The sequence below is a fragment of the Dromiciops gliroides genome, chromosome 1 (genome assembly GCF_019393635.1).
Source record: "Dromiciops gliroides isolate mDroGli1 chromosome 1, mDroGli1.pri, whole genome shotgun sequence".
Lineage (NCBI taxonomy): Eukaryota > Metazoa > Chordata > Mammalia > Microbiotheria > Microbiotheriidae > Dromiciops > Dromiciops gliroides.
In genome coordinates this window covers 144456003-144476347 of record NC_057861.1, presented here as the reverse complement: position 1 = coordinate 144476347, position 20345 = coordinate 144456003, and the positions used below count along the sequence as shown (strand labels likewise).

The window sequence follows — 20345 nt, the reverse complement described above, 5'->3', positions numbered from 1 at the left end:
GTTACTCTAAATAGTGTCTAGCTTGGTGGATTATGCCAACAGTTGAATAATTTTCTTCCTCCTACTAATTTTTTTCCATTTGAAGCCTTTTATACCATTTCTCTTGTGTAAATTATTTTTAAAACACAATGATCCTTATCTGACTAATCATCACTTCCATGTACCCAAAGTACTTTATAGCAGACTGGTTTAGGGCTAGGGTAATGAGGTGTTATGGAATAAATTATGACCTTAGGCTAGGCATGCCAACGGTCATGTATTGTTGTTATTATGGGTCCAGATCAGTCAAACACAATTTGGCCACTTTTGTTATTAAACCTTATGTTTCTGGCTAAAGAAAGTGGAGTTTGGAAGGCAAGGTTGTCCTTCTGCTAAAACAGTTTAGTCTGGTTTTACTCCAATATGGAAGAACAGCTAAGAGGCATTCCATGCCTAGCAAGGCTTTATGGAAATGCACATAGATACCTTAATTTTGATTTTATTTTTAGAAAATTTTTTTCAGTTAAACAGTATTTATTTTCTCTCCATCCCACATCTCACTATACCCTACTGAAAAAGAGAAAACTATTGTAATATATGTGTAGTAAAATGAAACAAATTCCTCCATTGACCATGTGAAAAAATGTCTACTTCATTCCACATATATCATGCTTCATCATCTGCCCCAGAATAATGATTGGTTACTACTTTGATCAGAGCTACTAAATCTTTCAAATTTGTTTGTTTTTACAATTTTGCTGCTATAATATAAATTTTTCTCTTCATCCTGCTCACCTCACTATGCATCAGTTCATACAAGTCTTCGGTTTCTCTGAAACAGTCCCTTTCATCCTTTCTTATAGCACAATGGTATCCTATTACATCCATATACCTGGATGTTATTAAGCCATCCCCTAATTGATGGACAATCCCTTAGATTCCAGTAAGAAAAAGCATTAGGAAATGCAAAGGAGCTCAATGAAGCATGAAGGAAGCAGCTTTGGGATAGAAAGGGTATGGTTCTCAACCATCCAAGAACCTCATTGTTTGGAAGAAAAAAGCTAAAACTTCCTTTTAATCTCATACTAGTAGGAACACTCTCCTCTTTGGTCTGATCTTCCATTTGGTATGGATGTGCCTATTGGGACCAGGTCAAGGTCAAGGATCAGGCCTGCGATTTCATCCATGGAGGGAGCTTCTTTAAGGAATTTCCTCTGCCAATGCAGCTTGGCCTCTTCTCCATAACTGATAGTATTAGGGAGGAAAAAAGGAAGAAAACAAGCCTTTATTAAACACCCACTCTGTGCGAGGCACTGTGCTCAGTGCTTTACAAATGTTACTTCACAGCAACCTTAGGAGGGAAGTGCTATTATGATTCCTATTTTGCAGTTGAGGAAACTTAGGCAAACAGGTTAAGTGACTTGTCCAGGATCATACAGCTAGTAAGTATCAGAGGTTGGATTTGAACTCAGTTCTTACTCCATGCCCAATGCTCTGGAGACAGTTGCCTAGAGTTGCCTAGAACATTGAAAGCTTAAATGATATGCTCAAAATCACATAACTAATATCTGCCAGAAACAGGACTCAAATGCTAGGTCTTCTCTGCTTCAAGTCCAGCTCTCCATCATAGATAGATAGATAGATAGATAGATAGATAGATAGATAGATAGATAGATAGATAGATAGATAGATAGATAGATAGATAATAGAGATATCAATAGAGATATAGATTGCATATATAAAAATATAGATATAATGATATTTGCTATATATTATATATAATATGTCACTTATCCCTGATTGCCTCATATATGTATTCATCATTTATACATGTACATTTGTATATGTATACTTACACATACACATATACATACATGGCAATTGGGGTAAAGTAATTTGTCCAGGGTCACAAAGCTAATAAGTGTCTGAGGTCAGATTTGAACTCAGGTCTTCCTGACCCCAGGGCCAGTGCTCTATCTGCTGCCCCACCTAGTTGCCCCACTTTCCATCCATTATGACATACTTCCTCTTAGTAAAAGTTATTAATTTACCAGAAAAGACAAGGATACAAAATCTGAAAAAAAGGTTTCTCCATATTATTTCCCTAACCTTCTGACTTTAAATGGACCTGGGTTTTTTAAATTAATTTCACAGTGCCCGGGGTCATACAACCATTATGTATTAGAGATGGGGCTTGAACCACAGAATTTCCCTGATTTCCTAAAATGAAGGCCCCAAATCTGTACCATTCTGCAGAAGTGTCATTTTTACATCAATCATTTCCAAGATTATATATGATTTCATTCCAAATCTACTGTAGTCATAGAGCAGTTAGTACTCCTTACAACTTGCTTCTTTCTGCATCCCTCATTCCTCCCTACAAATCATACCAAATGGAAGAAAAGCTGCTTGTCAAGACCACTAAGCCCAAGAATTAGGAAGCAACCAATGCGTGTGAGTCACACATGCCAATGTGAACCTTTGGATCTCATATGGAAGGTTTCAGAGGCTGATCTACAGCAGATCAGGGAATGTGATATGGTTAAGCAACTGGCAAGAAGCAGCAGGCCTGAATTCATGGGGAATATTTGGGGAGACAGAAAGGGAACTCTGTACTTGCTTTTTCATCGTCACTCTCTAGAACAAAGTGGCCGGATTGCCTTTGCTGTGGTATCGGTTTTCCCATGAAGAGATCTGCCAGGCAACTAGGGCTTGTTCCCTCCAAATTTCATCAGGAGCCCAGGAGTTTTATTTTTAACTGTGTGGGAAGGCATTGTCATGGTAACATAATGAACTCCAAGAGCAATTTGATTGATTGATGATGTGATGAAGAAGGATTGACATGAAAAGCTGGGATAAAATTCATCCAGCCTACTCAACCTGAGCTTAGTTTGTTAAATCTTGCTTATCAAACACTGATAGTATGTGATAAGCATTTATTCTTGTGAAAAAGAAAAGTGGACTTACGGTACATTGTTCTCTCAGATCTCAAAAACAAGATAATAAATTATAGATTTAAACATGTCTGGAAAGAAGAGTTGGGACAATCAGATAGGCAATTCTAGACTGGATTCAAAAATCAACCTATCAGTCAACCATTAATGAAGTGCTTACTATGTGCCAGCTACAGTTCTAGGTGTTAAAGATATAAAGACCAAAATGAAACAATCCCTGCCATCAAATAGCTTACACTCTATCAGCATAGCATCTTCAGCATCAGCTTCCCTCATTGTCATATATGTTGGATCAATCACACCAGCAATGACCTTAAACCAACATAAAAATCTATGAACACCTCACATTCACCACAAGGAAGACACAATTGTCAGGGGATGGAGAGGGTTTGGATAGGAACCCCAAACACCTTAGATACCACTATTGACCATACTTTCCAATTCATCTGTCCTCTCTAGCTTCAGTTCTTCCATGTGGTTCTCCTAAACAGTCTAGCTAAATCCCTATTAAATGCATCAGTGAATGTCTACTAAGTCCATCTAATTTTCATTAGACCCAGCACAAGAAGGTCTCTGGGAAATCTCCTATGTGATATACAAAGCACCACTTGTGCCCTCTTCAGCATTTGTGCCCCGCCCCCTCTATGCCTCATTCATTATACAATGGCTACTATAGCAAATAAAAATATTGATTTGAACATTAAGTGAGCAAGGTAATAACCCGGCACTTAAGAAACACATATTGAATATGCCACATGCCTATGTCTTCCATAACCTCCCTACTCAAATGCCTCATCATGATATAGAGGTGACCCTGGGTTCTTGGAGCCAATATCAGTGGAGTGAAAGCAATGGCTGATCCTACCAAGCTGGAAGTCCTTCAAGCATGGACTTGGCAATGATTGTGCATCTGTCATCCAAGAACCAGCCTAGTTAAATTCAAAAAAGCTCATAGCCAGGAAGTTGGCAACCAAGTAATGATTTTTTTTTCCAAGCATAGCAACACATGAAGCCTGTCTACTAAAGTGTCAAGAGGTTGTAATTTACATCAGTAAAAGGAGTTCTCTCCTCCCCCCACAGCTCAATTAAATCAGATGCTTGGAGTATTGAAGTATGATAACTGTTTCTGAAAGACAATTAAAAGCAGGGGGAGTTTAACCTTTTTGTGTCACAGACCCCTTTTGACACTCTGGTGAAACCAATGGAACCCTTCTCAAAACAATGTTTTTAAATGTATAAAATAAAATATATGGAATGACAGAAGACATCAATTATACTGAAACACAGTTACCAAAATATTTTTAAATAAGTTCATAAACTAAGAAAGGCAATCTATGACATGAGTGTCTTTGGGTGTCAAGCTGACACTAGGCATCATGTGCATAAAGGAGATGTGGTTCACTGGAAAGATCACCATTTTAGAAGTTAAGGGACTTGAGTTGACTCTTCCCCCTTATTAGCTATGTGACCTTTGCAACCTAGCTTATCTTGGGGGCCTTCCACACTTTATCTGTAAAATGAAGAGGTTGGACAAGAAGACCTCTAAAATCCCTTATTGTTCTAAATATTTGGCATTCAATCTTTTAACTCTAACAACACCATAGTTATCCCTTTCTTTTATCTTTCTCGACCACTTTTTCTTTCTTCTGCCACCTTTGATCCCTTTTGCCATATTTTGATAAATGCCAGGCCTCTATGTCCTTTCCCAACAGTCTCCTTTCCATGAACCCTCTCCTAGATTTCCAGTTCCCCTTTATGTGTTGTCTTTGCTCATTGGAATGGAATTTTGAGGACAGAGACTGTTTTGCCTACTTGTATTTGTATCTGCAGCAAGCACATAATGAATGTGCTATCTATCTCGATACCCATTTGTCTCTAGTTTTTCAGGACACTGCTCTCTCCTGGCTTTCTTCCTACTTACCTGATTGCTCCTTCATAGTCTCCTTTGCTGGATCTTCACCCAGATCATAACCCATAATCAAGTATTCCATAGAGTTCTTCCCTGTGGTCTCTTCTCTTCCTTATCCCTCTGAAGTGCTTCACTTGGTGATCTCATCAGCTCCCATGGATTTTATTACCATCCCTTTGCTGATGATCCTCAAAACTATCTATCCTACCTCTCTCCTGACCTGCAGTCTCACATTTCCCAACACCTTGCAGACATCTTGAATTGGATGTCCACTGGGCATCTCCAACTCAACTAGGGCAAAACCAAATTCATTATCTTTTCCCCGAACTTTCATACCTTTCTTATTACTGTGAAGGGCAAGACCATCCTCCAAGTACCCAGGTTGTGACGTAGCTGTCATTCTTGACTGCTCACTGCTTTTCATGCCCCATGTTCAGTCTCTTGTAAAGGTCTGTGAATGTTACTTTTGCAACATCTCTCGAATAAGTTTCCTTCTCTTTTCTAACACTGCTACCACTGGGGTGCAGCCCCCCCATTACCTCATACTTAGATAATTGTAATAGCTTGCTGGTAGTGTCTCCTTTAGAGGAAAGAGACATAAGTCTCTCTTCACTCCAATCCAACCTCCATTTAGTCACCAAAGTGATTTCTCCTAAGTACAAGTCCAACCATGTGTGTGTGTGTCTCACACACACACACACACACACACACACACACACCCCTATGCATAATCAATACACTCCAGTGGTTCCCTATCATCTCCAGGAACAAATACAAAATCCTCCATTTTTTCTTCAAAAACCTTCATAACTGAGCCCCTTCTTACCTTTCTAGTTTTCTTACTCCTTACTCTCCACCATGTACTCTTTAGTGCAGGGACATTAGCCTCTTTGCTGTTCCACAAATAAGACAATCTCTTGATTCAGGTCACCTTTTCTGGTTGTCCCCCATGTCTAGAATTATTTCCCTCTTCATCTCCATCTACTATTTTCCTTGGCTTGCTTTAAGTCCCAAATAAAATCCCATCTTTAATAGGAGGCCTTCCCCAACCCTCTAATTTAGTGCCTTCCCTCTCTCATTTACCTAGTATTTATCCTGTATATCACTTGTTATAACATATTTGCTTGTTGTCTCCTCCATTAGATTTTAAGCTCCTTCAGGGCAAGGACTCTCTTTTGACTCTTTTTGTGTCCCCCATACTTAGTAAGTATTCTGACTAGCATATAGTAAGCATTTAATAAATGTTTATTGACTATCAATCTCTCTGCTCTTTTTAATTTTTAAATTAATTTTATCAATATTTTGTTTTTCTACCTACATTTCTCTCTTTTTTTTTTTTTTTTAGTGAGGCAATTGGGGTTAAGTGACTTGCCCAGGGTCACACAGCTAGTAAGTGTTAAGTGTCTGAGGCCGGATTTGAATTCAGGTACTACTGACTCCAGGGCCGGTGCTCTATCCACTGCGCCACCTAGCTGCCCCTCATTTCTCATTTTTTTAAAAATGTGACAATGAGAGATAAGTGACTTGCCCAAGATCATGCAGCTAGTAAGTATCAAGTGTCTGAGGTCAGATTTGAATTCAGGTCCTCCTGAATCCAGGGCCAGTGCTTTATCCACTGTGCCACCTAACTGCCCCCTTTACCTACACTTCTCAATGTACCCCTACCTCTATCTTCCAGAGAGTCATCTCTAATAATAAACAATAAAAGAAAGAGGGGAGGGGGAATCAGCAAACATAAACCATAAAATAACAATAACAACAAAATCTGATAATATATTCAGTGTCTTCTTCAAAGAACAGGTGGAGAGCAGCTAGGTGGTGTAGCAGATAAAGCACTGGCCTTGGATTCAGGAGGACCTGAGTTCAAATCCAACCTCAGACACTTAACTAGATGTGTGACCCTGGGCAAGTCACAACCCTCATTGCCCTGCAAAAAACAAAAAAACAAAACCAAAAAAAAAAAAAAAACAGGTGGAGAGGTTATCTTGTATCTGTTCTTTGTTGATTATTGTAGTAAATTATATATATATATATATATATATATATATATATATATATATATATATATATATATATATATATAATTTTCCTGGTTCTGATTATTTCACTTTGTACCAGTTCATATAAGGCTTACCAAGCTTCTTTATATTCATCATGTTCATAGTAGCCATTCCCCAATCAATGGGCATCTATTCTGTTTACAATTCTTTGCTGGTGGGGCTTGACTGTCAGGAACACTAGTACCATTTCTGCATTCTCAATAGTGACTCCACTTAGAGAAGGGCAGAATTTTTGAAAGATAGGATCTGGTGGTACAGCTAAAAGTGGAAGGGAACCCAAGCAGATTTGAGCCCTGAAAATTACCCCTTCCCCAGCTATGTATTCTCATTTTTCATTTTATACTTCCTTTGGTTTTCCTTCCCTCTTTCTATTTTCCTTCATACCTTCCATCTTCTTTTCCTTCTAACCTTCCTTCCTTCTTTCTATAACCCATGGAGCTACAGCCCCTAAACCCTTGGCTCACAGGAACTAGGTGTGATCTTTAAGGTTTCCCACAAAAGGTCATGTTCTCTTTTGTCTCATCTGCTCTGAGTTTGAGAGTTCTACAAATGTAGTTTATTAATAGCTCATGTCTAGATTTCTGGTAATGTGACTAATGGGGACTCATACAATTGGTACCAAATGCATATTGAGTGGAGGACAGTCTTTATTTCCCTTCACAGAAGTCATCCCCTCATAGGATATCATAAAGAGTTACAAGAAATACATAAAATATTCATGAAAGTTCTCAGCAAAAGGGAACTAAACTTGATCATCAGATCAACACTATGCCATTCCAGAAAAAAATTTTAAACATATAATGTTTATTATTGTTATTTTTAATGAGTTAATGCATATTTTAAACTTTTTATCAGGTTTAATTTTCAATACAATACATACCAATAGATATAACCATATAGCTCTTTGGGATGTCCTCACTATTTTTTTCATTTAAATAATATTTTATTTTTTGTAATTGCATGCAAAGACACTTTTAACATTTTTAAATAAAATTTTGAGTTCCAGATTTTTCCCTCCCTTCTCCTCTCTCCTCCCCAAGTTGGTAAGCAACTTGATATAGGTTTTATATGTGCACTCATGTGAAACCTATCTCCCTTTTAGTCATATTGTAAAAGAAGAAACAGAACAAAAGGGGAAAAAAACTATGGAAAAAATAGAAAATAGTATGCTTCAATGTGCATTTGAGACTCCATCAGTTCTTTCTCTGAATGTGGATGGCATTTTCCATCATGAGTCTTTTGAAATTGTCTCGAATCATTGTATTGCTGAGAAGAACTAGGTCAATAATGTGGAGATGTGTTTAACATGATTGTACTAGATTGCTTGCTGGCTTCAGAAGGGAAGAAGAAAGTAAAGGAGGAAAGGAGAAACATTTGGAACTCAAAATCTTACAAAAACAAATGTTGAAAACTATCTTTACATGTAATTGGGGGGAAATGAATACTATTTAAAAAAAAGAACTAAGTCAATCAGACATTTCAGCAATCTTTCTCTACCACAGAGTGATATAATGCCCTTCCCAGATTTGGAGTATTAGCCTGCGGTTTAGTCTTTCCCTGGAATGTAAACACTGTTGAACAGCAACCCCATCCCACTAAACCTGCATGACCCAAAGAATTTATAACAATAGTAAGGAGTAAAGACTGGATGCCTACTGGTCAGTTATGTTTTAGGGGGGATTCTTGTTCAGATATGGGTAGAACTAAATGACCTCTGAGGTTTCTTCCAACTCTGAGCTTTTGTGATTCTATGTTCTTTGTATGATGCAAAGTGGGAAGAAGGAGCCAGATGAGATTTGTGAGAATGACTATAGGGCATGAAACTAACATTTAGGAACCATAGGCATATCCTTTGTGATCAGATTTATTTACTCTGCTTTTGCCCTTCCTTTGGAAGCAGTGTTGGGGAGTTTTACTGTCTTGGTCTATTAGGTACGTAGACTTTAGTGTCCTAGCTGTCTGATGCCCACAATTTATATGTCTATACTTAGGACAAAAGGTTCTGTCTGACAAAAGTCTATGCCCAAAATCAGCATATTCTCTGTTGCTGAGAATAATCCCTATGGGCTACTCTCTTTCTCTAAAAGCATGCCCATCCTAGAAGTCATGGTGGTTCTATCCCTATCTCTCTCCCCAAATCTCCAACCTTATGAAGATCAATAATGAAGTTTTCACTTGAGAATTGTGCAAAAATAGATGAATTCTACCCCAAGGCACTGAAATAACTCTAAGGAATTATAGAGAACCAAGAGACTAGAAAAGAGGAAATATCTCATTTTTCAAAAAAGATTAATTAAATGGATTTGAGGAAAAGCAGTCTAGGGACATTAACATTAATCCCCAGCAAAATTTTAGAGCATATTTACAAATAAGTTATTTGTGAGCACTTAGAAACAGAAACAATGATTATTAGCACTTAGCATAGGTTCACTAAAAATGAGGCATTTCATACCAACTTCATCTCTTTTTTAAAGAGCTACAGGCTAGTGGAATAAAGTAATACTCTTACTATAGTGTATCTGGATACACTATAGTAACAGTAAGGTATTTGATATAAACTCTTAGGATATATAGATTCACGACAAGTTGAGTGACCAAAAAGTGTTGATATCAACTTAGGGGTGAAGGGGAGGTTCCTAGTTATTGTGGTAAAAATTATTTGAGGTAAAAATTATTATTGCAGTTTTTAGCTGACTCACTTGGGAGGGGCCACACCTGGCCTACCCTGAAGTCATGTATACTACTGAGGTCAGAAGAAGAGCTCTCCATAGGCAGTTTTTGAAGGACCTCCCCTTTTGGGGGAGGAAGATTGAACGCTCCATGAGGGGAGGCAGAGGTGCTTCCAGAATGCTCTCTCTCTCTCTCTCTGGGGACTGCTGTTCTGGTGGCACGAGCAACTGTAGATTGTCCAGGTTTTGGTGAGTTAATTACGGAAAACCCTAAATTCCTTTGAATTAGCTTAATTGGAAATGATCTGGGGATCCCATAGGCTAAATTTAGAGTTAAGAGTATTTATCTGTATTTCTTTTTTCCTATTTCCTTATCTTTGATTTTATTAGTTTCACCTTTGTTGTTTAATTAATTCACAAGTAATAAAATCTGATCCTTCTGTGAATTAAAGCTGTAAGGCTCCTTTCTTATTGGCCTGGGAGAAATATCTAAAAAGGGCATTTCAGAGGGGAGAGTGAACCTAAAAGGTCCCTCATATTTCCAGGACCCCAATATTTAGGTGAGTCACCCAATTAACGCTCCGTATGTCAAATTTTGGCCCTCACATGATAATGATCCAGAGCTTTATATTTTATACAGGCTTGGCCTATTGAACATTTTTATAACAAAATGGATAAAGATATATGTGTCACACTTATCAAGTCACAATAACACAAACCTAAGAGGGATAGCTAATATGTTGAGTGATGGGGTGAAAATTAATGAAATAAAACCTAGCAAGGAAAAATGTAATGTCCCGAAATTAGTACAAAAATTCCAAAATAGAGACCTCACTTGAAAACAATTTGTGTGACAAAAATCTAGGGGTTTAGTTTGACTATGAACTTAATAACCACCAAAGTTATGTGGTTTCCCCAAAGTCAATACAATCTTAGACTACATATACGTCGTTGAAAGTATAACATCCAGAATAAATGAAGCAATAATCCCCTTATATTCATATAGCCAGATGGCCCAGTAGATAAAATGCCAGACTTGGAGTCAGGAAGACATGAGTTAAAACCCTACTTCAAACACTCACTAGTTCTATGATCCTTAACCTTTCTCAGGCTCAGTTTCCTCATCTGTAAAATAGATATAGCACCTATCTTCCAGTTGGGAAAAAATCTACAATTCTCATCAGCTCCCTTGCAAATAAGGGGCTACAATGGCATCACTTTAAGTTGTAGCATAGAATTGGAAACAAAATAGGTGCTCATCAGCTCTATCCACTGTGCCACCTAGCTGCCCCAAGGAGTTTTAATTCTAATGAAGGAGACAATCTGTCTATATACATTGCATATGGGGGCACAGTGACACAGTAGATAAAGCACAGGCCCTGGATTCAGGAGGACCTGAGTTCAAATGCAGCCTCAGGCATTTGACACTTACTAGCTGTGTGACCCTAGACAAGTCACTTAACCCCCATTACCCTGCAAAAAAACAAAACAAAACATTGTATACAGGTGTATATGCCGAACACATACAAAACAGATATAAGGTAACCTTGAAAAAAAGGCTGCTATTTCTGCATTACAGAGGTGAGAAACAATGGGTGTGAAATATTATATATACTATCAGACACAGTCATTATGTTGGTTTTTCTAAACTTTATTTTTCTTTCTTTTTTAATCAAGGGATGACAATGGGGGTGGGGAGTGGTTTATAAATGAATGTAACAGCAAAGTTCAGAAATAAAAATATTTTTCTTTTTAAAGCAAGAGAGATCCCAAGACAGTGTGTGCAGTGTTTGGCTTCCAGTATTGTTCCCCTTTCTTCCAGCTTACTATGTGAGATAGTGAGCCCCTCTTCACTGTAAGTATTCCAGAAAAAGCTAAATGCCCATTTGAGAGGGTTACTGCAGAAAAAATTTCTACAATGGGCTGGGTTAGATAACTTCTAAGTTCCAGGTTTAACATTCTATGATTCCAGGAATCTGTGAGCAGGTCATATACAGTTATATGGCTGTGGGTCTCTTGTTTCCTACCCAAAGATATAACACTCAGAAAATCCTAGAAGAGACCTGGGGGTGGGGATGATATTTTCATTATTCGAGTATTAAAGGTATGCTAAGGGTCCAGAGGAAACATAAAATCAGCACTGTCCCTGTCCATCGAACTGCACATTCTGCCACGCAGGTAAAAATGTTGATGTTTCACTAATGTGTGACCAACCCCAGTGAGAGGCAAGTGGCTGTTTGAAGTTGTTTGCATTTTTTGGTATAAACTTTTTCATTTAAAGCTGAACTTCACCTAGGGCTGAAAATTGCCACATAGGAAGGGGACCTCAGTTGGCCCTGGGGTGTGTTTTTTAAATCAAGAAACAAATCAATGTATTCAGTTTGAAATTGCATAGGTGTCTTTCCTCTTTGAAAGGTCTCAAAAATGACTGATGCATTAAAAATGGCATTTTGCAAATAATTTTTCTTCATTCTTAATAGCTTTAGGCATCTTAAAAATATCAAGGAACTTGAGATATTAAAATGTATATTGTCTTTTTCCGTCTTCCTCGGCTCTTTGGCAGTTGCTCAGTCTCTGGGGCCCCGCGCTGCTCCCTCGTCCCGCCGCCGCCGCCACCATGCCCCGAAAAATCGAGGAAATAAAAGACTTCTTGCTCACAGCCAGGCGAAAGGATGCCAAATCTGTCAAGATCAAGAAAAACAAGGACAATGTGAAGTTTAAGGTTCGCTGCAGCAGATACCTGTACACCTTGGTCATCACAGACAAAGAGAAGGCAGAGAAACTTAAACAGTCCTTGCCTCCTGGTTTGGCTGTGAAGGAGCTGAAGTAAAGGAATCATTCAATGTTACACCTGTATTAAAATGTGTTTTTTAAAAAAAATGTATATTGTACCAAGATCTAATCTAAAATTGCAAGAAACCTCATGCTTTTCTAATGATACTTTTTAGATACTGAACAGTAATTAATTAGCTGAATGGAATAATTGGTGCTTACATTCCTACTTTTCTTCCAGTTCCCTAAGTAACTCCAGGTTTTATGAAGTAAGAACCAGAGGAAGGGGTTGTAATTACATTTATATTGATTGCACCTCAGGACACTTAATGACTGTATGACTGACCAAATCACATAAGCTAGGTGCCCCAACTTGGTGGCACAGTGCATAGAGTACCAGGTCGAGAACTAGGAAGACCCAAGTAACTTTAAATCTGACCTCAAACACTTAGTAGCTGTGTGACCTTGGCCAAGTTGTTTAACCTTTTGGCCTTAGTTTCTTCATCTATTAAATGGTGATCTTGATAGCATCTATTTCCCAAGGTGAAGATCAAATAGATAATAGTTGATAGCACTTAGCATTAGCCTGAAAAAATCTGAGGGTTCTAGTGGACTGCAAGCTTGATATGAATCAGCAGCATCATGTAGCAATCAAAATGATTACTGTGGGCAGCTAGGTGGCACAGTGGATAGAGCACTGGCCCTGGATTCTGGAGGACCTGAGTTCAAATCTGGCCTCAGACACTTATCACTTACTAGCTGTGTGACCCTAGGCAAGTCACTTAACCCCAATTGCCTCACCAATAATAATAATAATAATAATAATAATAGTTGACATTTGCACAACATCTTAAGGTTTTGCAAAGTACTTTGCAGATATTTGCAGATATTGTCTCATCATATTCGTATGGTGACCCTGTGACCCTTCCTCCCACTTCCACTGCTTATTGTATGACCGTCAGCAAATAGAGTTTCTCTGGGCCTCCCCACCTGACAAGGTTGTTGTGAGAAAATCACTTAGCCTTCAATTAGTCTATACATAAGAGTTGTTATTATTATTATTATTATTATTATTATTATTATTATTACTAAATAGAAGCTTTGACTCACAAGCAGTATAAATTATATTTATTTCAAACCAAAAGCAGGGCAGCTAGGTGGCGCAGTGGATAGAGCACCAGCCCTGGAGTCAGGAGCACCTGAGTTCAAATCCAGCTTCAGACACTTAACACTTACTAGCTGTGTGACCCTGGGCAAGTCACTTAACCCCAATTGCCTCACTAAAAACAAAACAAAACAAAACAAAAAAACAAACCAAAAGCAAAAGCAGAAATTCCCATTCATGCTATTTGGGGATATTCTCCTACCTTCTTCCTCAATGAGTCTCACAATTTTTCTCTCTACCCTACTATCATTTGTTTTTTTTTATTTTAATTTTTTAGTTTCTTTGTCTGGTTTTGGAGGCAACCACACAGATAGTAAGTTCCTGAGGCCAGATTTGAATGAAGCATTTATCAAGTGCTTACTATGGCAAACCACTGTCCTAAGAACTAGGGGTGTGAACAGAAAGGGAAGCCAGGCCCCCCTCCCAGGGAGACAACCCATATGGAATTTTTGGGTGTAAGTCTGATGGGAAAGTGCCATGGTCCTTTGGGTGCAGCAGGAAAGCCAATGTTTGTCCTACTTCATAATACTGCTCTTCAGCCTCACTGTGATCTCCAACCCAAATTGCATTCAGTTTGTTCCCAGACCATCGACCCTTGAATGGGCAATCCTTTCTCCCCTTCCTTATTTCAACTCCTTAGCGAATCAGTTCACTCTACATTTAATTTCTTGCCCTCTTGTTCTATTGCCAATCACTCCTTGACAAACCCAAACCTTGTATTACTTCTACCATCTCCTTTGAGCCTATTCATGTGCCTCTGAATGGAGCTGGAGAAAATCATAAAACCATATTGAATGGGCCCACTATAAATTTGTTACATAATCTCAACTGGACCCTCACTGCAGCAAGGCAATTCTTTTATACCTCTATCCCACTTAGTACAGTGTCTTTTCCAAATCTTTTCATCCATATTCAAACCTCTCACAGCACCCCTTCCACCATTCTCTGAGTTAAGCAACTTTTTCTTACTTTACTAAAAAAAAACTGAGGACATTCTCTGACAACCGCCTCTTCTTTCCTGCTCTTTGTCTCAGATCACTCATCTTCCCCCATTTTCTCTTCCTTCACTCATCTTCTTCTTGCTAAATCCTTGTGGGGACCAATTTTTAATTGGGGAGTGTTAGCTAAGCATCTCGCCGCAATATTGGGGCAAGGAAGGATACTGGCAGCCTCCCTCAAAACAGAACAGGATTTATTTTAACAAGCACACAGCTGGTAAGTGTTAAGTGTCTGAGGCCAGAGTTGAACTCAGGTCCTCTTGACTCCAGGGCTGGTGATGTATCCACTGGACCAACTAGCTGCCCCAACCATATTACTCTTAATCCCATATGTAGTCTCTCTAATCTTGCTACACTGGTATATTTGCTATTCTTCAAATGTATCACCATCTCCTATCTCCATACCTTTGCACTGGCTATCCCCTATCCGTGGAGTGCTTTCTCTGGTTACCTCTACCACCTGGCTTCTGTGGCTTCCTTCCAAAATTAAATCAAATCTCACCTTGTATAGGAAGCCTTTCACAGTCTTTCCCACCTACCTCCAGTGTCTTCCTTCTGAAATTGCCTTCAGTTTACACTGTATATATCATATATATATATATATATATATATATATGTAGTTATTTGCATATTATCTGCCCTCCTTCAAATTGAGCTCCTTGGGGCAGCTAGATAGTGCAGTGGATAAAGCACTGGCCCTGGATTCAGGAGGACCAGAGTTCAAATTTGGCCTCAGACACTTGACACTTACTAGCTACTTACTAGCTGTGTGACCCTGGGCAAGTCACTTAACCCTCATTGCCACACCAACAAAAAAAAAAAGAGCTCCTTGAAGCAGGGAGGTGGTACAGTAGATCGGGAGGTGGTACAGTAGATCGAGAGCTGGACCTGGAATCAGGAAGATCTAAGTTCAAATCTGGCCTCCAACATTGACCAACTGTGTGACCCTGGGCAAATCACTTAACCTCTGCCTGCCTCAGTTTCCTCAACTACAAAATGGGAATAATAATAGTACTTACCTTACCAAGTCATTGTGAGAATGAAGTGAGATAACATTTATAAAAAGGTTCTTAGCACAGTGTCTACCATTTAATAAATGTCTTTTTCCTTCTTTGAGGATCATGATTTTTGTATTATTTTGTATCCCACATGCTTAGTAAGTTGCCTGCCACATAATATGTAATACTGTGAATGTTTCTTAGTTGACTCATTGACTTTCACAAGGGAGAGAAAGTATCATAACAAGAGAAAGCTAACTTGTGAAAACATTTGTCCTGTGTAGGTTGATTTAAAGAACGAAAACATGATCAGATGGGGTGGGGTGGCAGAGGAGAATACAGCAAAAATCTTAGCTATCTTTCCTCTTCGTTCTTTAGAGCCCTGAAGTCATTCCCCATTTGGCAGTTCACCGACAGGCCAATTCCTTTGACAAAGCTCCACTTATTCCATCCCCGGCAGGTATTAATTTCAAGTCTAAAAACGTGCTAATGGCCTGAGCAGCTGAGCCCCATTTGGAGATCCTTTGCCTCAGCAGGACCATTTGCAGCTCTGGTTCAAAGGGCCCCAGTTACTTTTGTATGGCCTTAAGCATTCCATCAGTCACCCTAAACACCAATGGATTTGGGACCCGAAATATCTCTTCAAGGAGACTTCTGTAAGGCCAGACTAGTTGGTTTTGATTTTTTTTTTTGGTTGACTAGGGAGGGAGGGAAGAAGGGAAGGGAAAAAAGGGAAAGAGAATGAGATTTTTTTAAATCAAAAAGCTTCTGGGTCCTTGATAATGACACACTGACTAAGGAAAATCTAAAGGAATTAGAAATAGGATGAAGTGAAAATTGCCTTCTTTAAAGCATTTGACACTATTACCACTCTCCTGGATATTGTTTCCTCTCTGGATTTTCATGCTGCTGCTCTCTTGGCTCTCCTACCTATCTGATCACTGCTTAACTGCATCTTCATCCATGTCACACCCACTAACTGTGGGTGTTCCCCAAAGCTCTCTCCTGGGCCCCTTTCTCTTCTCCTATCACACTCCCACTTGGTAATCTCATCTGTTCCCATGGGCTCAATTACTGTCTCTATGCAGATGACTCCTAGATTTTTATTTCCAGCTGGTCTCTCCTTTAAGCTCACTCATTCCAGCAGCACCAGCTGCCTTTTGGACATTTTGAAGTGAACGTCCCATATGCATCTCAAACTCAATATGTTCAAAAGAGAACTCATTCTCTTCTCCCCCAAACCTACCCCTCTTCTGAATATCCCTAGTTCTGTCAAGGGCACCACCATCCTTTCAACACCCGGCTTCTTAACCTCAGAGTAATCCAGAACTCCTGCTCACCTACCCTATCCCATCAGATGCCAAATCTTGTGGCTTCTATTTCCACAACCTCTCTTACATCTGTCCACTTTTCTCTACTCACATAGCCCTTCTCCAGACCTTCTTCATCCCTCTAGATGCAGATGATTGTAATTGTCTAATCAGTTTCCCTGACTCAATTCTCTCCTCTTTGCAAATCATATTCCACGTGTCTACCAAAGTGATATTCCTAAAAACACTTGCCAACTAAGACAACTTCAATGTTTTTCCCTTGCTTCTAAAATTAAATGTGAACCCCTCTGTTTGGCATGGAAAGACCTTCACAATCTGACTGTAGCATACCTTTTTGGGCTTGTTATATATTACTGCCCTTTGCACAGTCTACAATTCAGTCAAACTGATCATTATGATGTTCCCCAAACACAATATCCCTACTCTGTATTTTGGCACAGGCTTTTTGCACATATTTAGGATGAATCGCTGGCTTTCTTCAAAGCTCAATTCTTGTGTGCTCCTGCCTCAGCCTCTTCTGATCTCTCCACCCCAGCTACTAGTGCCCCTCCCCCAAATAAAACTTTGTATTTAATTTGCTTATATTTTTATATTTACATATATGTATGTGTACATATTGTTTCTCTTGATAGAATGTAAGCTCCTTGAGGGCAAAGACTCTTTTGTTTTTGTCTTTGTGTTCCTGGTGCCTAGCACAATAACTAGCACTTATGACTGTTCAGTCATTTCAGTCGTCATATACCTAGTAAGTGTCTGAGGCCACATTTAAACTCACATCTTCATGACTGTAGGACTGGTGTTCTATCTGCTGTGCCACCTCACTACCTATATTGTTATATATGTTATATATAATTACAAACATTAATTCAGTTTGATTCAATAAATGTAAAATATCTGTCATATACATAATATTATAGATTGCAGTTTATTTTCTCCTCACTCTTAACAGTGCATTTTGGTGCTCAATAAATGTTTTAATTAATTTCTTGAACATGGACCCTGTTCTAAGGCATTACTATATTGACTAAACTATTATTGGGGCAGCTAAGTGGCACTGTGGATAGTACACCAGACTTAGAGTCAAGAAAACCTGAGTTCCAGTCTGGCCTCAGACACTTACTATGTAACCCTGGGCGAGTCACTTGACCCTATTTGCCTCAGTTTCTTCATCTGTAAAATAAATTAGAGAAGGAAATGGCAAACCACGCCAGTATTTCTATCAAGAAAACCCCAAATGGGGTCATGAAGAGTTGTACACAACTGAAATGACTGAACAACAAGAATAGATTCAAAAGAATGTAAGGTCTACAAGGGAAAGGCTTGTTTCATTTTGCCTTCATTCATGCCTCCAGCACCTAGATTGGTACTCAGCAAATAGATGGCTTGTTAATTGGTTTAATATATAGGATAAGAAGCATAATACAACACATTTGGAATCAGAAGACTTAGTCAGAAATCTCCCTTCTGTTCCTTCTGACATATATGTTCTTGGGGAAGTTGCACAAGACCTCTGTGATGAGTAAAATTAAGTGTGTGGTGGTCTATCTCTGTCCCAAGTATAGGGAAAGTTAGCTAGAGTTTACTTATAAATTAAAAGCTTTAGCACCAGTTTGGGGCATTAAGCATTTAGTAAAGTATATTAGATATTAGTAAAGAGAGAACACATGCCCCTGAAGGATAGAAAAGCCTAGCTAGGATTTAAGGGAGAGAGAAGAGAAAAAGCCCCCTTCACCTATGAGTCTCAAGCCCCAAATAGGAAGTCCTTGTGCCTATGCGAGCAGAAGCTCCCTGTGGTTCCAGAAGACAGTTGCTCCAAGCTAATTGGCTGGTAGCATTCAAGTCCATTGATTGACATGACTTGAAGGTGGTCCATGAATAGACCGTGCTGAGGTCAGAGTTCAGATCCTCTGGCAGAAACAAGGCTTTATGAGGTAACTTCCTGACAGTGGGCTGACCTTAAAAAGGTCAGCCAGGCTCTCTCAGCAGGGGGGCCCCTGAAAGTCCCCAAACCCCTATTATTAATAATTTCCTCACACCTCTTTCGGCTTCAGCTGTCAAATGGGAAAGGCAAATTAAGTTTCCTCCAGCTTTAAATCTGTAACCCTAAGAATTTTGCTCTAAACCCCTACCAACAAGCAAAATTTGCCAAATTTGCTGTGTTTCAAAGGTCCACGTGGCTTCTGAGTTGGCTCCCCATAGAAGAAAACACATGCAAAGCTCTTTATAGATGTTGTCTCATTTGATTTTCACAATTCCCCTTTGATATAGGTGCTATTATTATCCCCATTTTACAAATGAGTAAACTGAGCCTGAGGAAGTTAAGTAACTCGCCGGTGGTCAGAAAGCTAAATAAACATATCAAGGCAGGTCTTCCAGGCATCAAGTCTAGTACTCTATCCACTGAGCCTTCTAGAAGTACTGAGTATAAGACTGTAAGGTTTGCTCTGGTCAGAATACAAACCAAAAGCCAAAAGAGTTTTGTTTTGTTTTGTTTTGCTTTGCTTTGTTTTGTTTTGTTTTGCCGGCAGATATACATAATGGAACGCTTCATGAATTTGTGCGTCATCCTTGAGCAGGGGCCATGCTAAATCTTCTCTGTATTGTTCCAATTTTTGTATATGTGCTGCCGAAGCAAGCACCAAATATACATAATGAAGGTAGAAATGTGGAGGAGGAAGTGAAAAGCTGGGGCCTTACCTTCCATCCTTAGCCTTTTTGTTCATGAGCAATTTCATTTGCAAGAGATGCAAAGAGTATCAGGTGGAGATGGACGTTGGAGTCCCTGCTATACCATGTCTTAGGGGAGGGCTTTGCTATATACCTTAAAATGGGTGTAAGGGACATTGGCATAAGACAGCTAAACAAGGATATCCAAAGCTGTTACAGCTGGAAGAAAGAAATTCTCCCTGTCATCCATAGTTCTTTTTCACTAGGTGGCCTTCACCAAAGCTCCCAGGATGGCCTGTAGGCTGAGAAAATGCTTTTATAAGGTCCTCTGCTCAGGGAAAATTGCTGCATTGTGGTTGTTTTCCAACCCGGGGAATATCTCCTCCATGCAAAGACAAAATAAAAGGAAATGAATGTTGTCAGTGTATGGCCTGAGGGATTGAGTCAGCAGCTTTACTGTGGCAAATTCTCTTGCCAACAGTCACGAATCTGTGAGTTAATAACTCAACTCTCTAAATGCTATATCATGGGGGAGGCGGGGTTCCATACGGAGCCAAGAGGGGAAGCTAGAGGTCTGTCACCTTCTCCCCATGACTGGACTGATAGGTTACATTAGATCATGCCTAGGCTACCATGGTCTATCTGGTGTCTCTTCCACTTTATTCAAAAGGTACCAGAGGGGGCAGCTAGGTGGTGAAGTGGATAAAACACTGGCCCTGGATTCAGGAGAACCTGAGTTCAAATTCGGCCTCAGACACTTGACACTTACTAGCTGTGTGACCCTGGCAAGTCACTTAACACTCATTGCCCTGAAAAAAAAAGTACCAGAGAGAAAGAGTAAAT

General features: G+C 39.3%; 1 protein-coding gene and 1 non-coding gene across 2 annotated transcripts; one reads left to right on the top strand and one right to left on the bottom strand.

Annotated features, from left to right (window-relative positions):
* Positions 1–12126: 12126 nt before the first annotated feature.
* On the top strand, positions 12127–12441 carry LOC122735634 (60S ribosomal protein L38). Its single transcript, XM_043977337.1, has one exon. It carries the CDS (start codon positions 12189–12191, stop codon positions 12399–12401), a length of 213 nt encoding a protein of 70 aa, XP_043833272.1. The 5' UTR covers positions 12127–12188; the 3' UTR covers positions 12402–12441.
* Positions 12442–19366: 6925 nt separating this feature from the next.
* Positions 19367–19474, bottom strand: LOC122737562. The gene has a single exon (XR_006354390.1). It is a non-coding gene; the product is annotated as a U6 spliceosomal RNA (small nuclear RNA).
* Between the last annotated feature and the right edge of the window lie 871 nt (positions 19475–20345).

Excerpts from the sequence above, each read along its gene's own strand:
- LOC122735634 (XM_043977337.1), top strand. The coding sequence starts at position 12,189 with ATGCCCCGAAAAATCGAGGAAATAAAAGACTTCTTGCTCACAGCCAGG.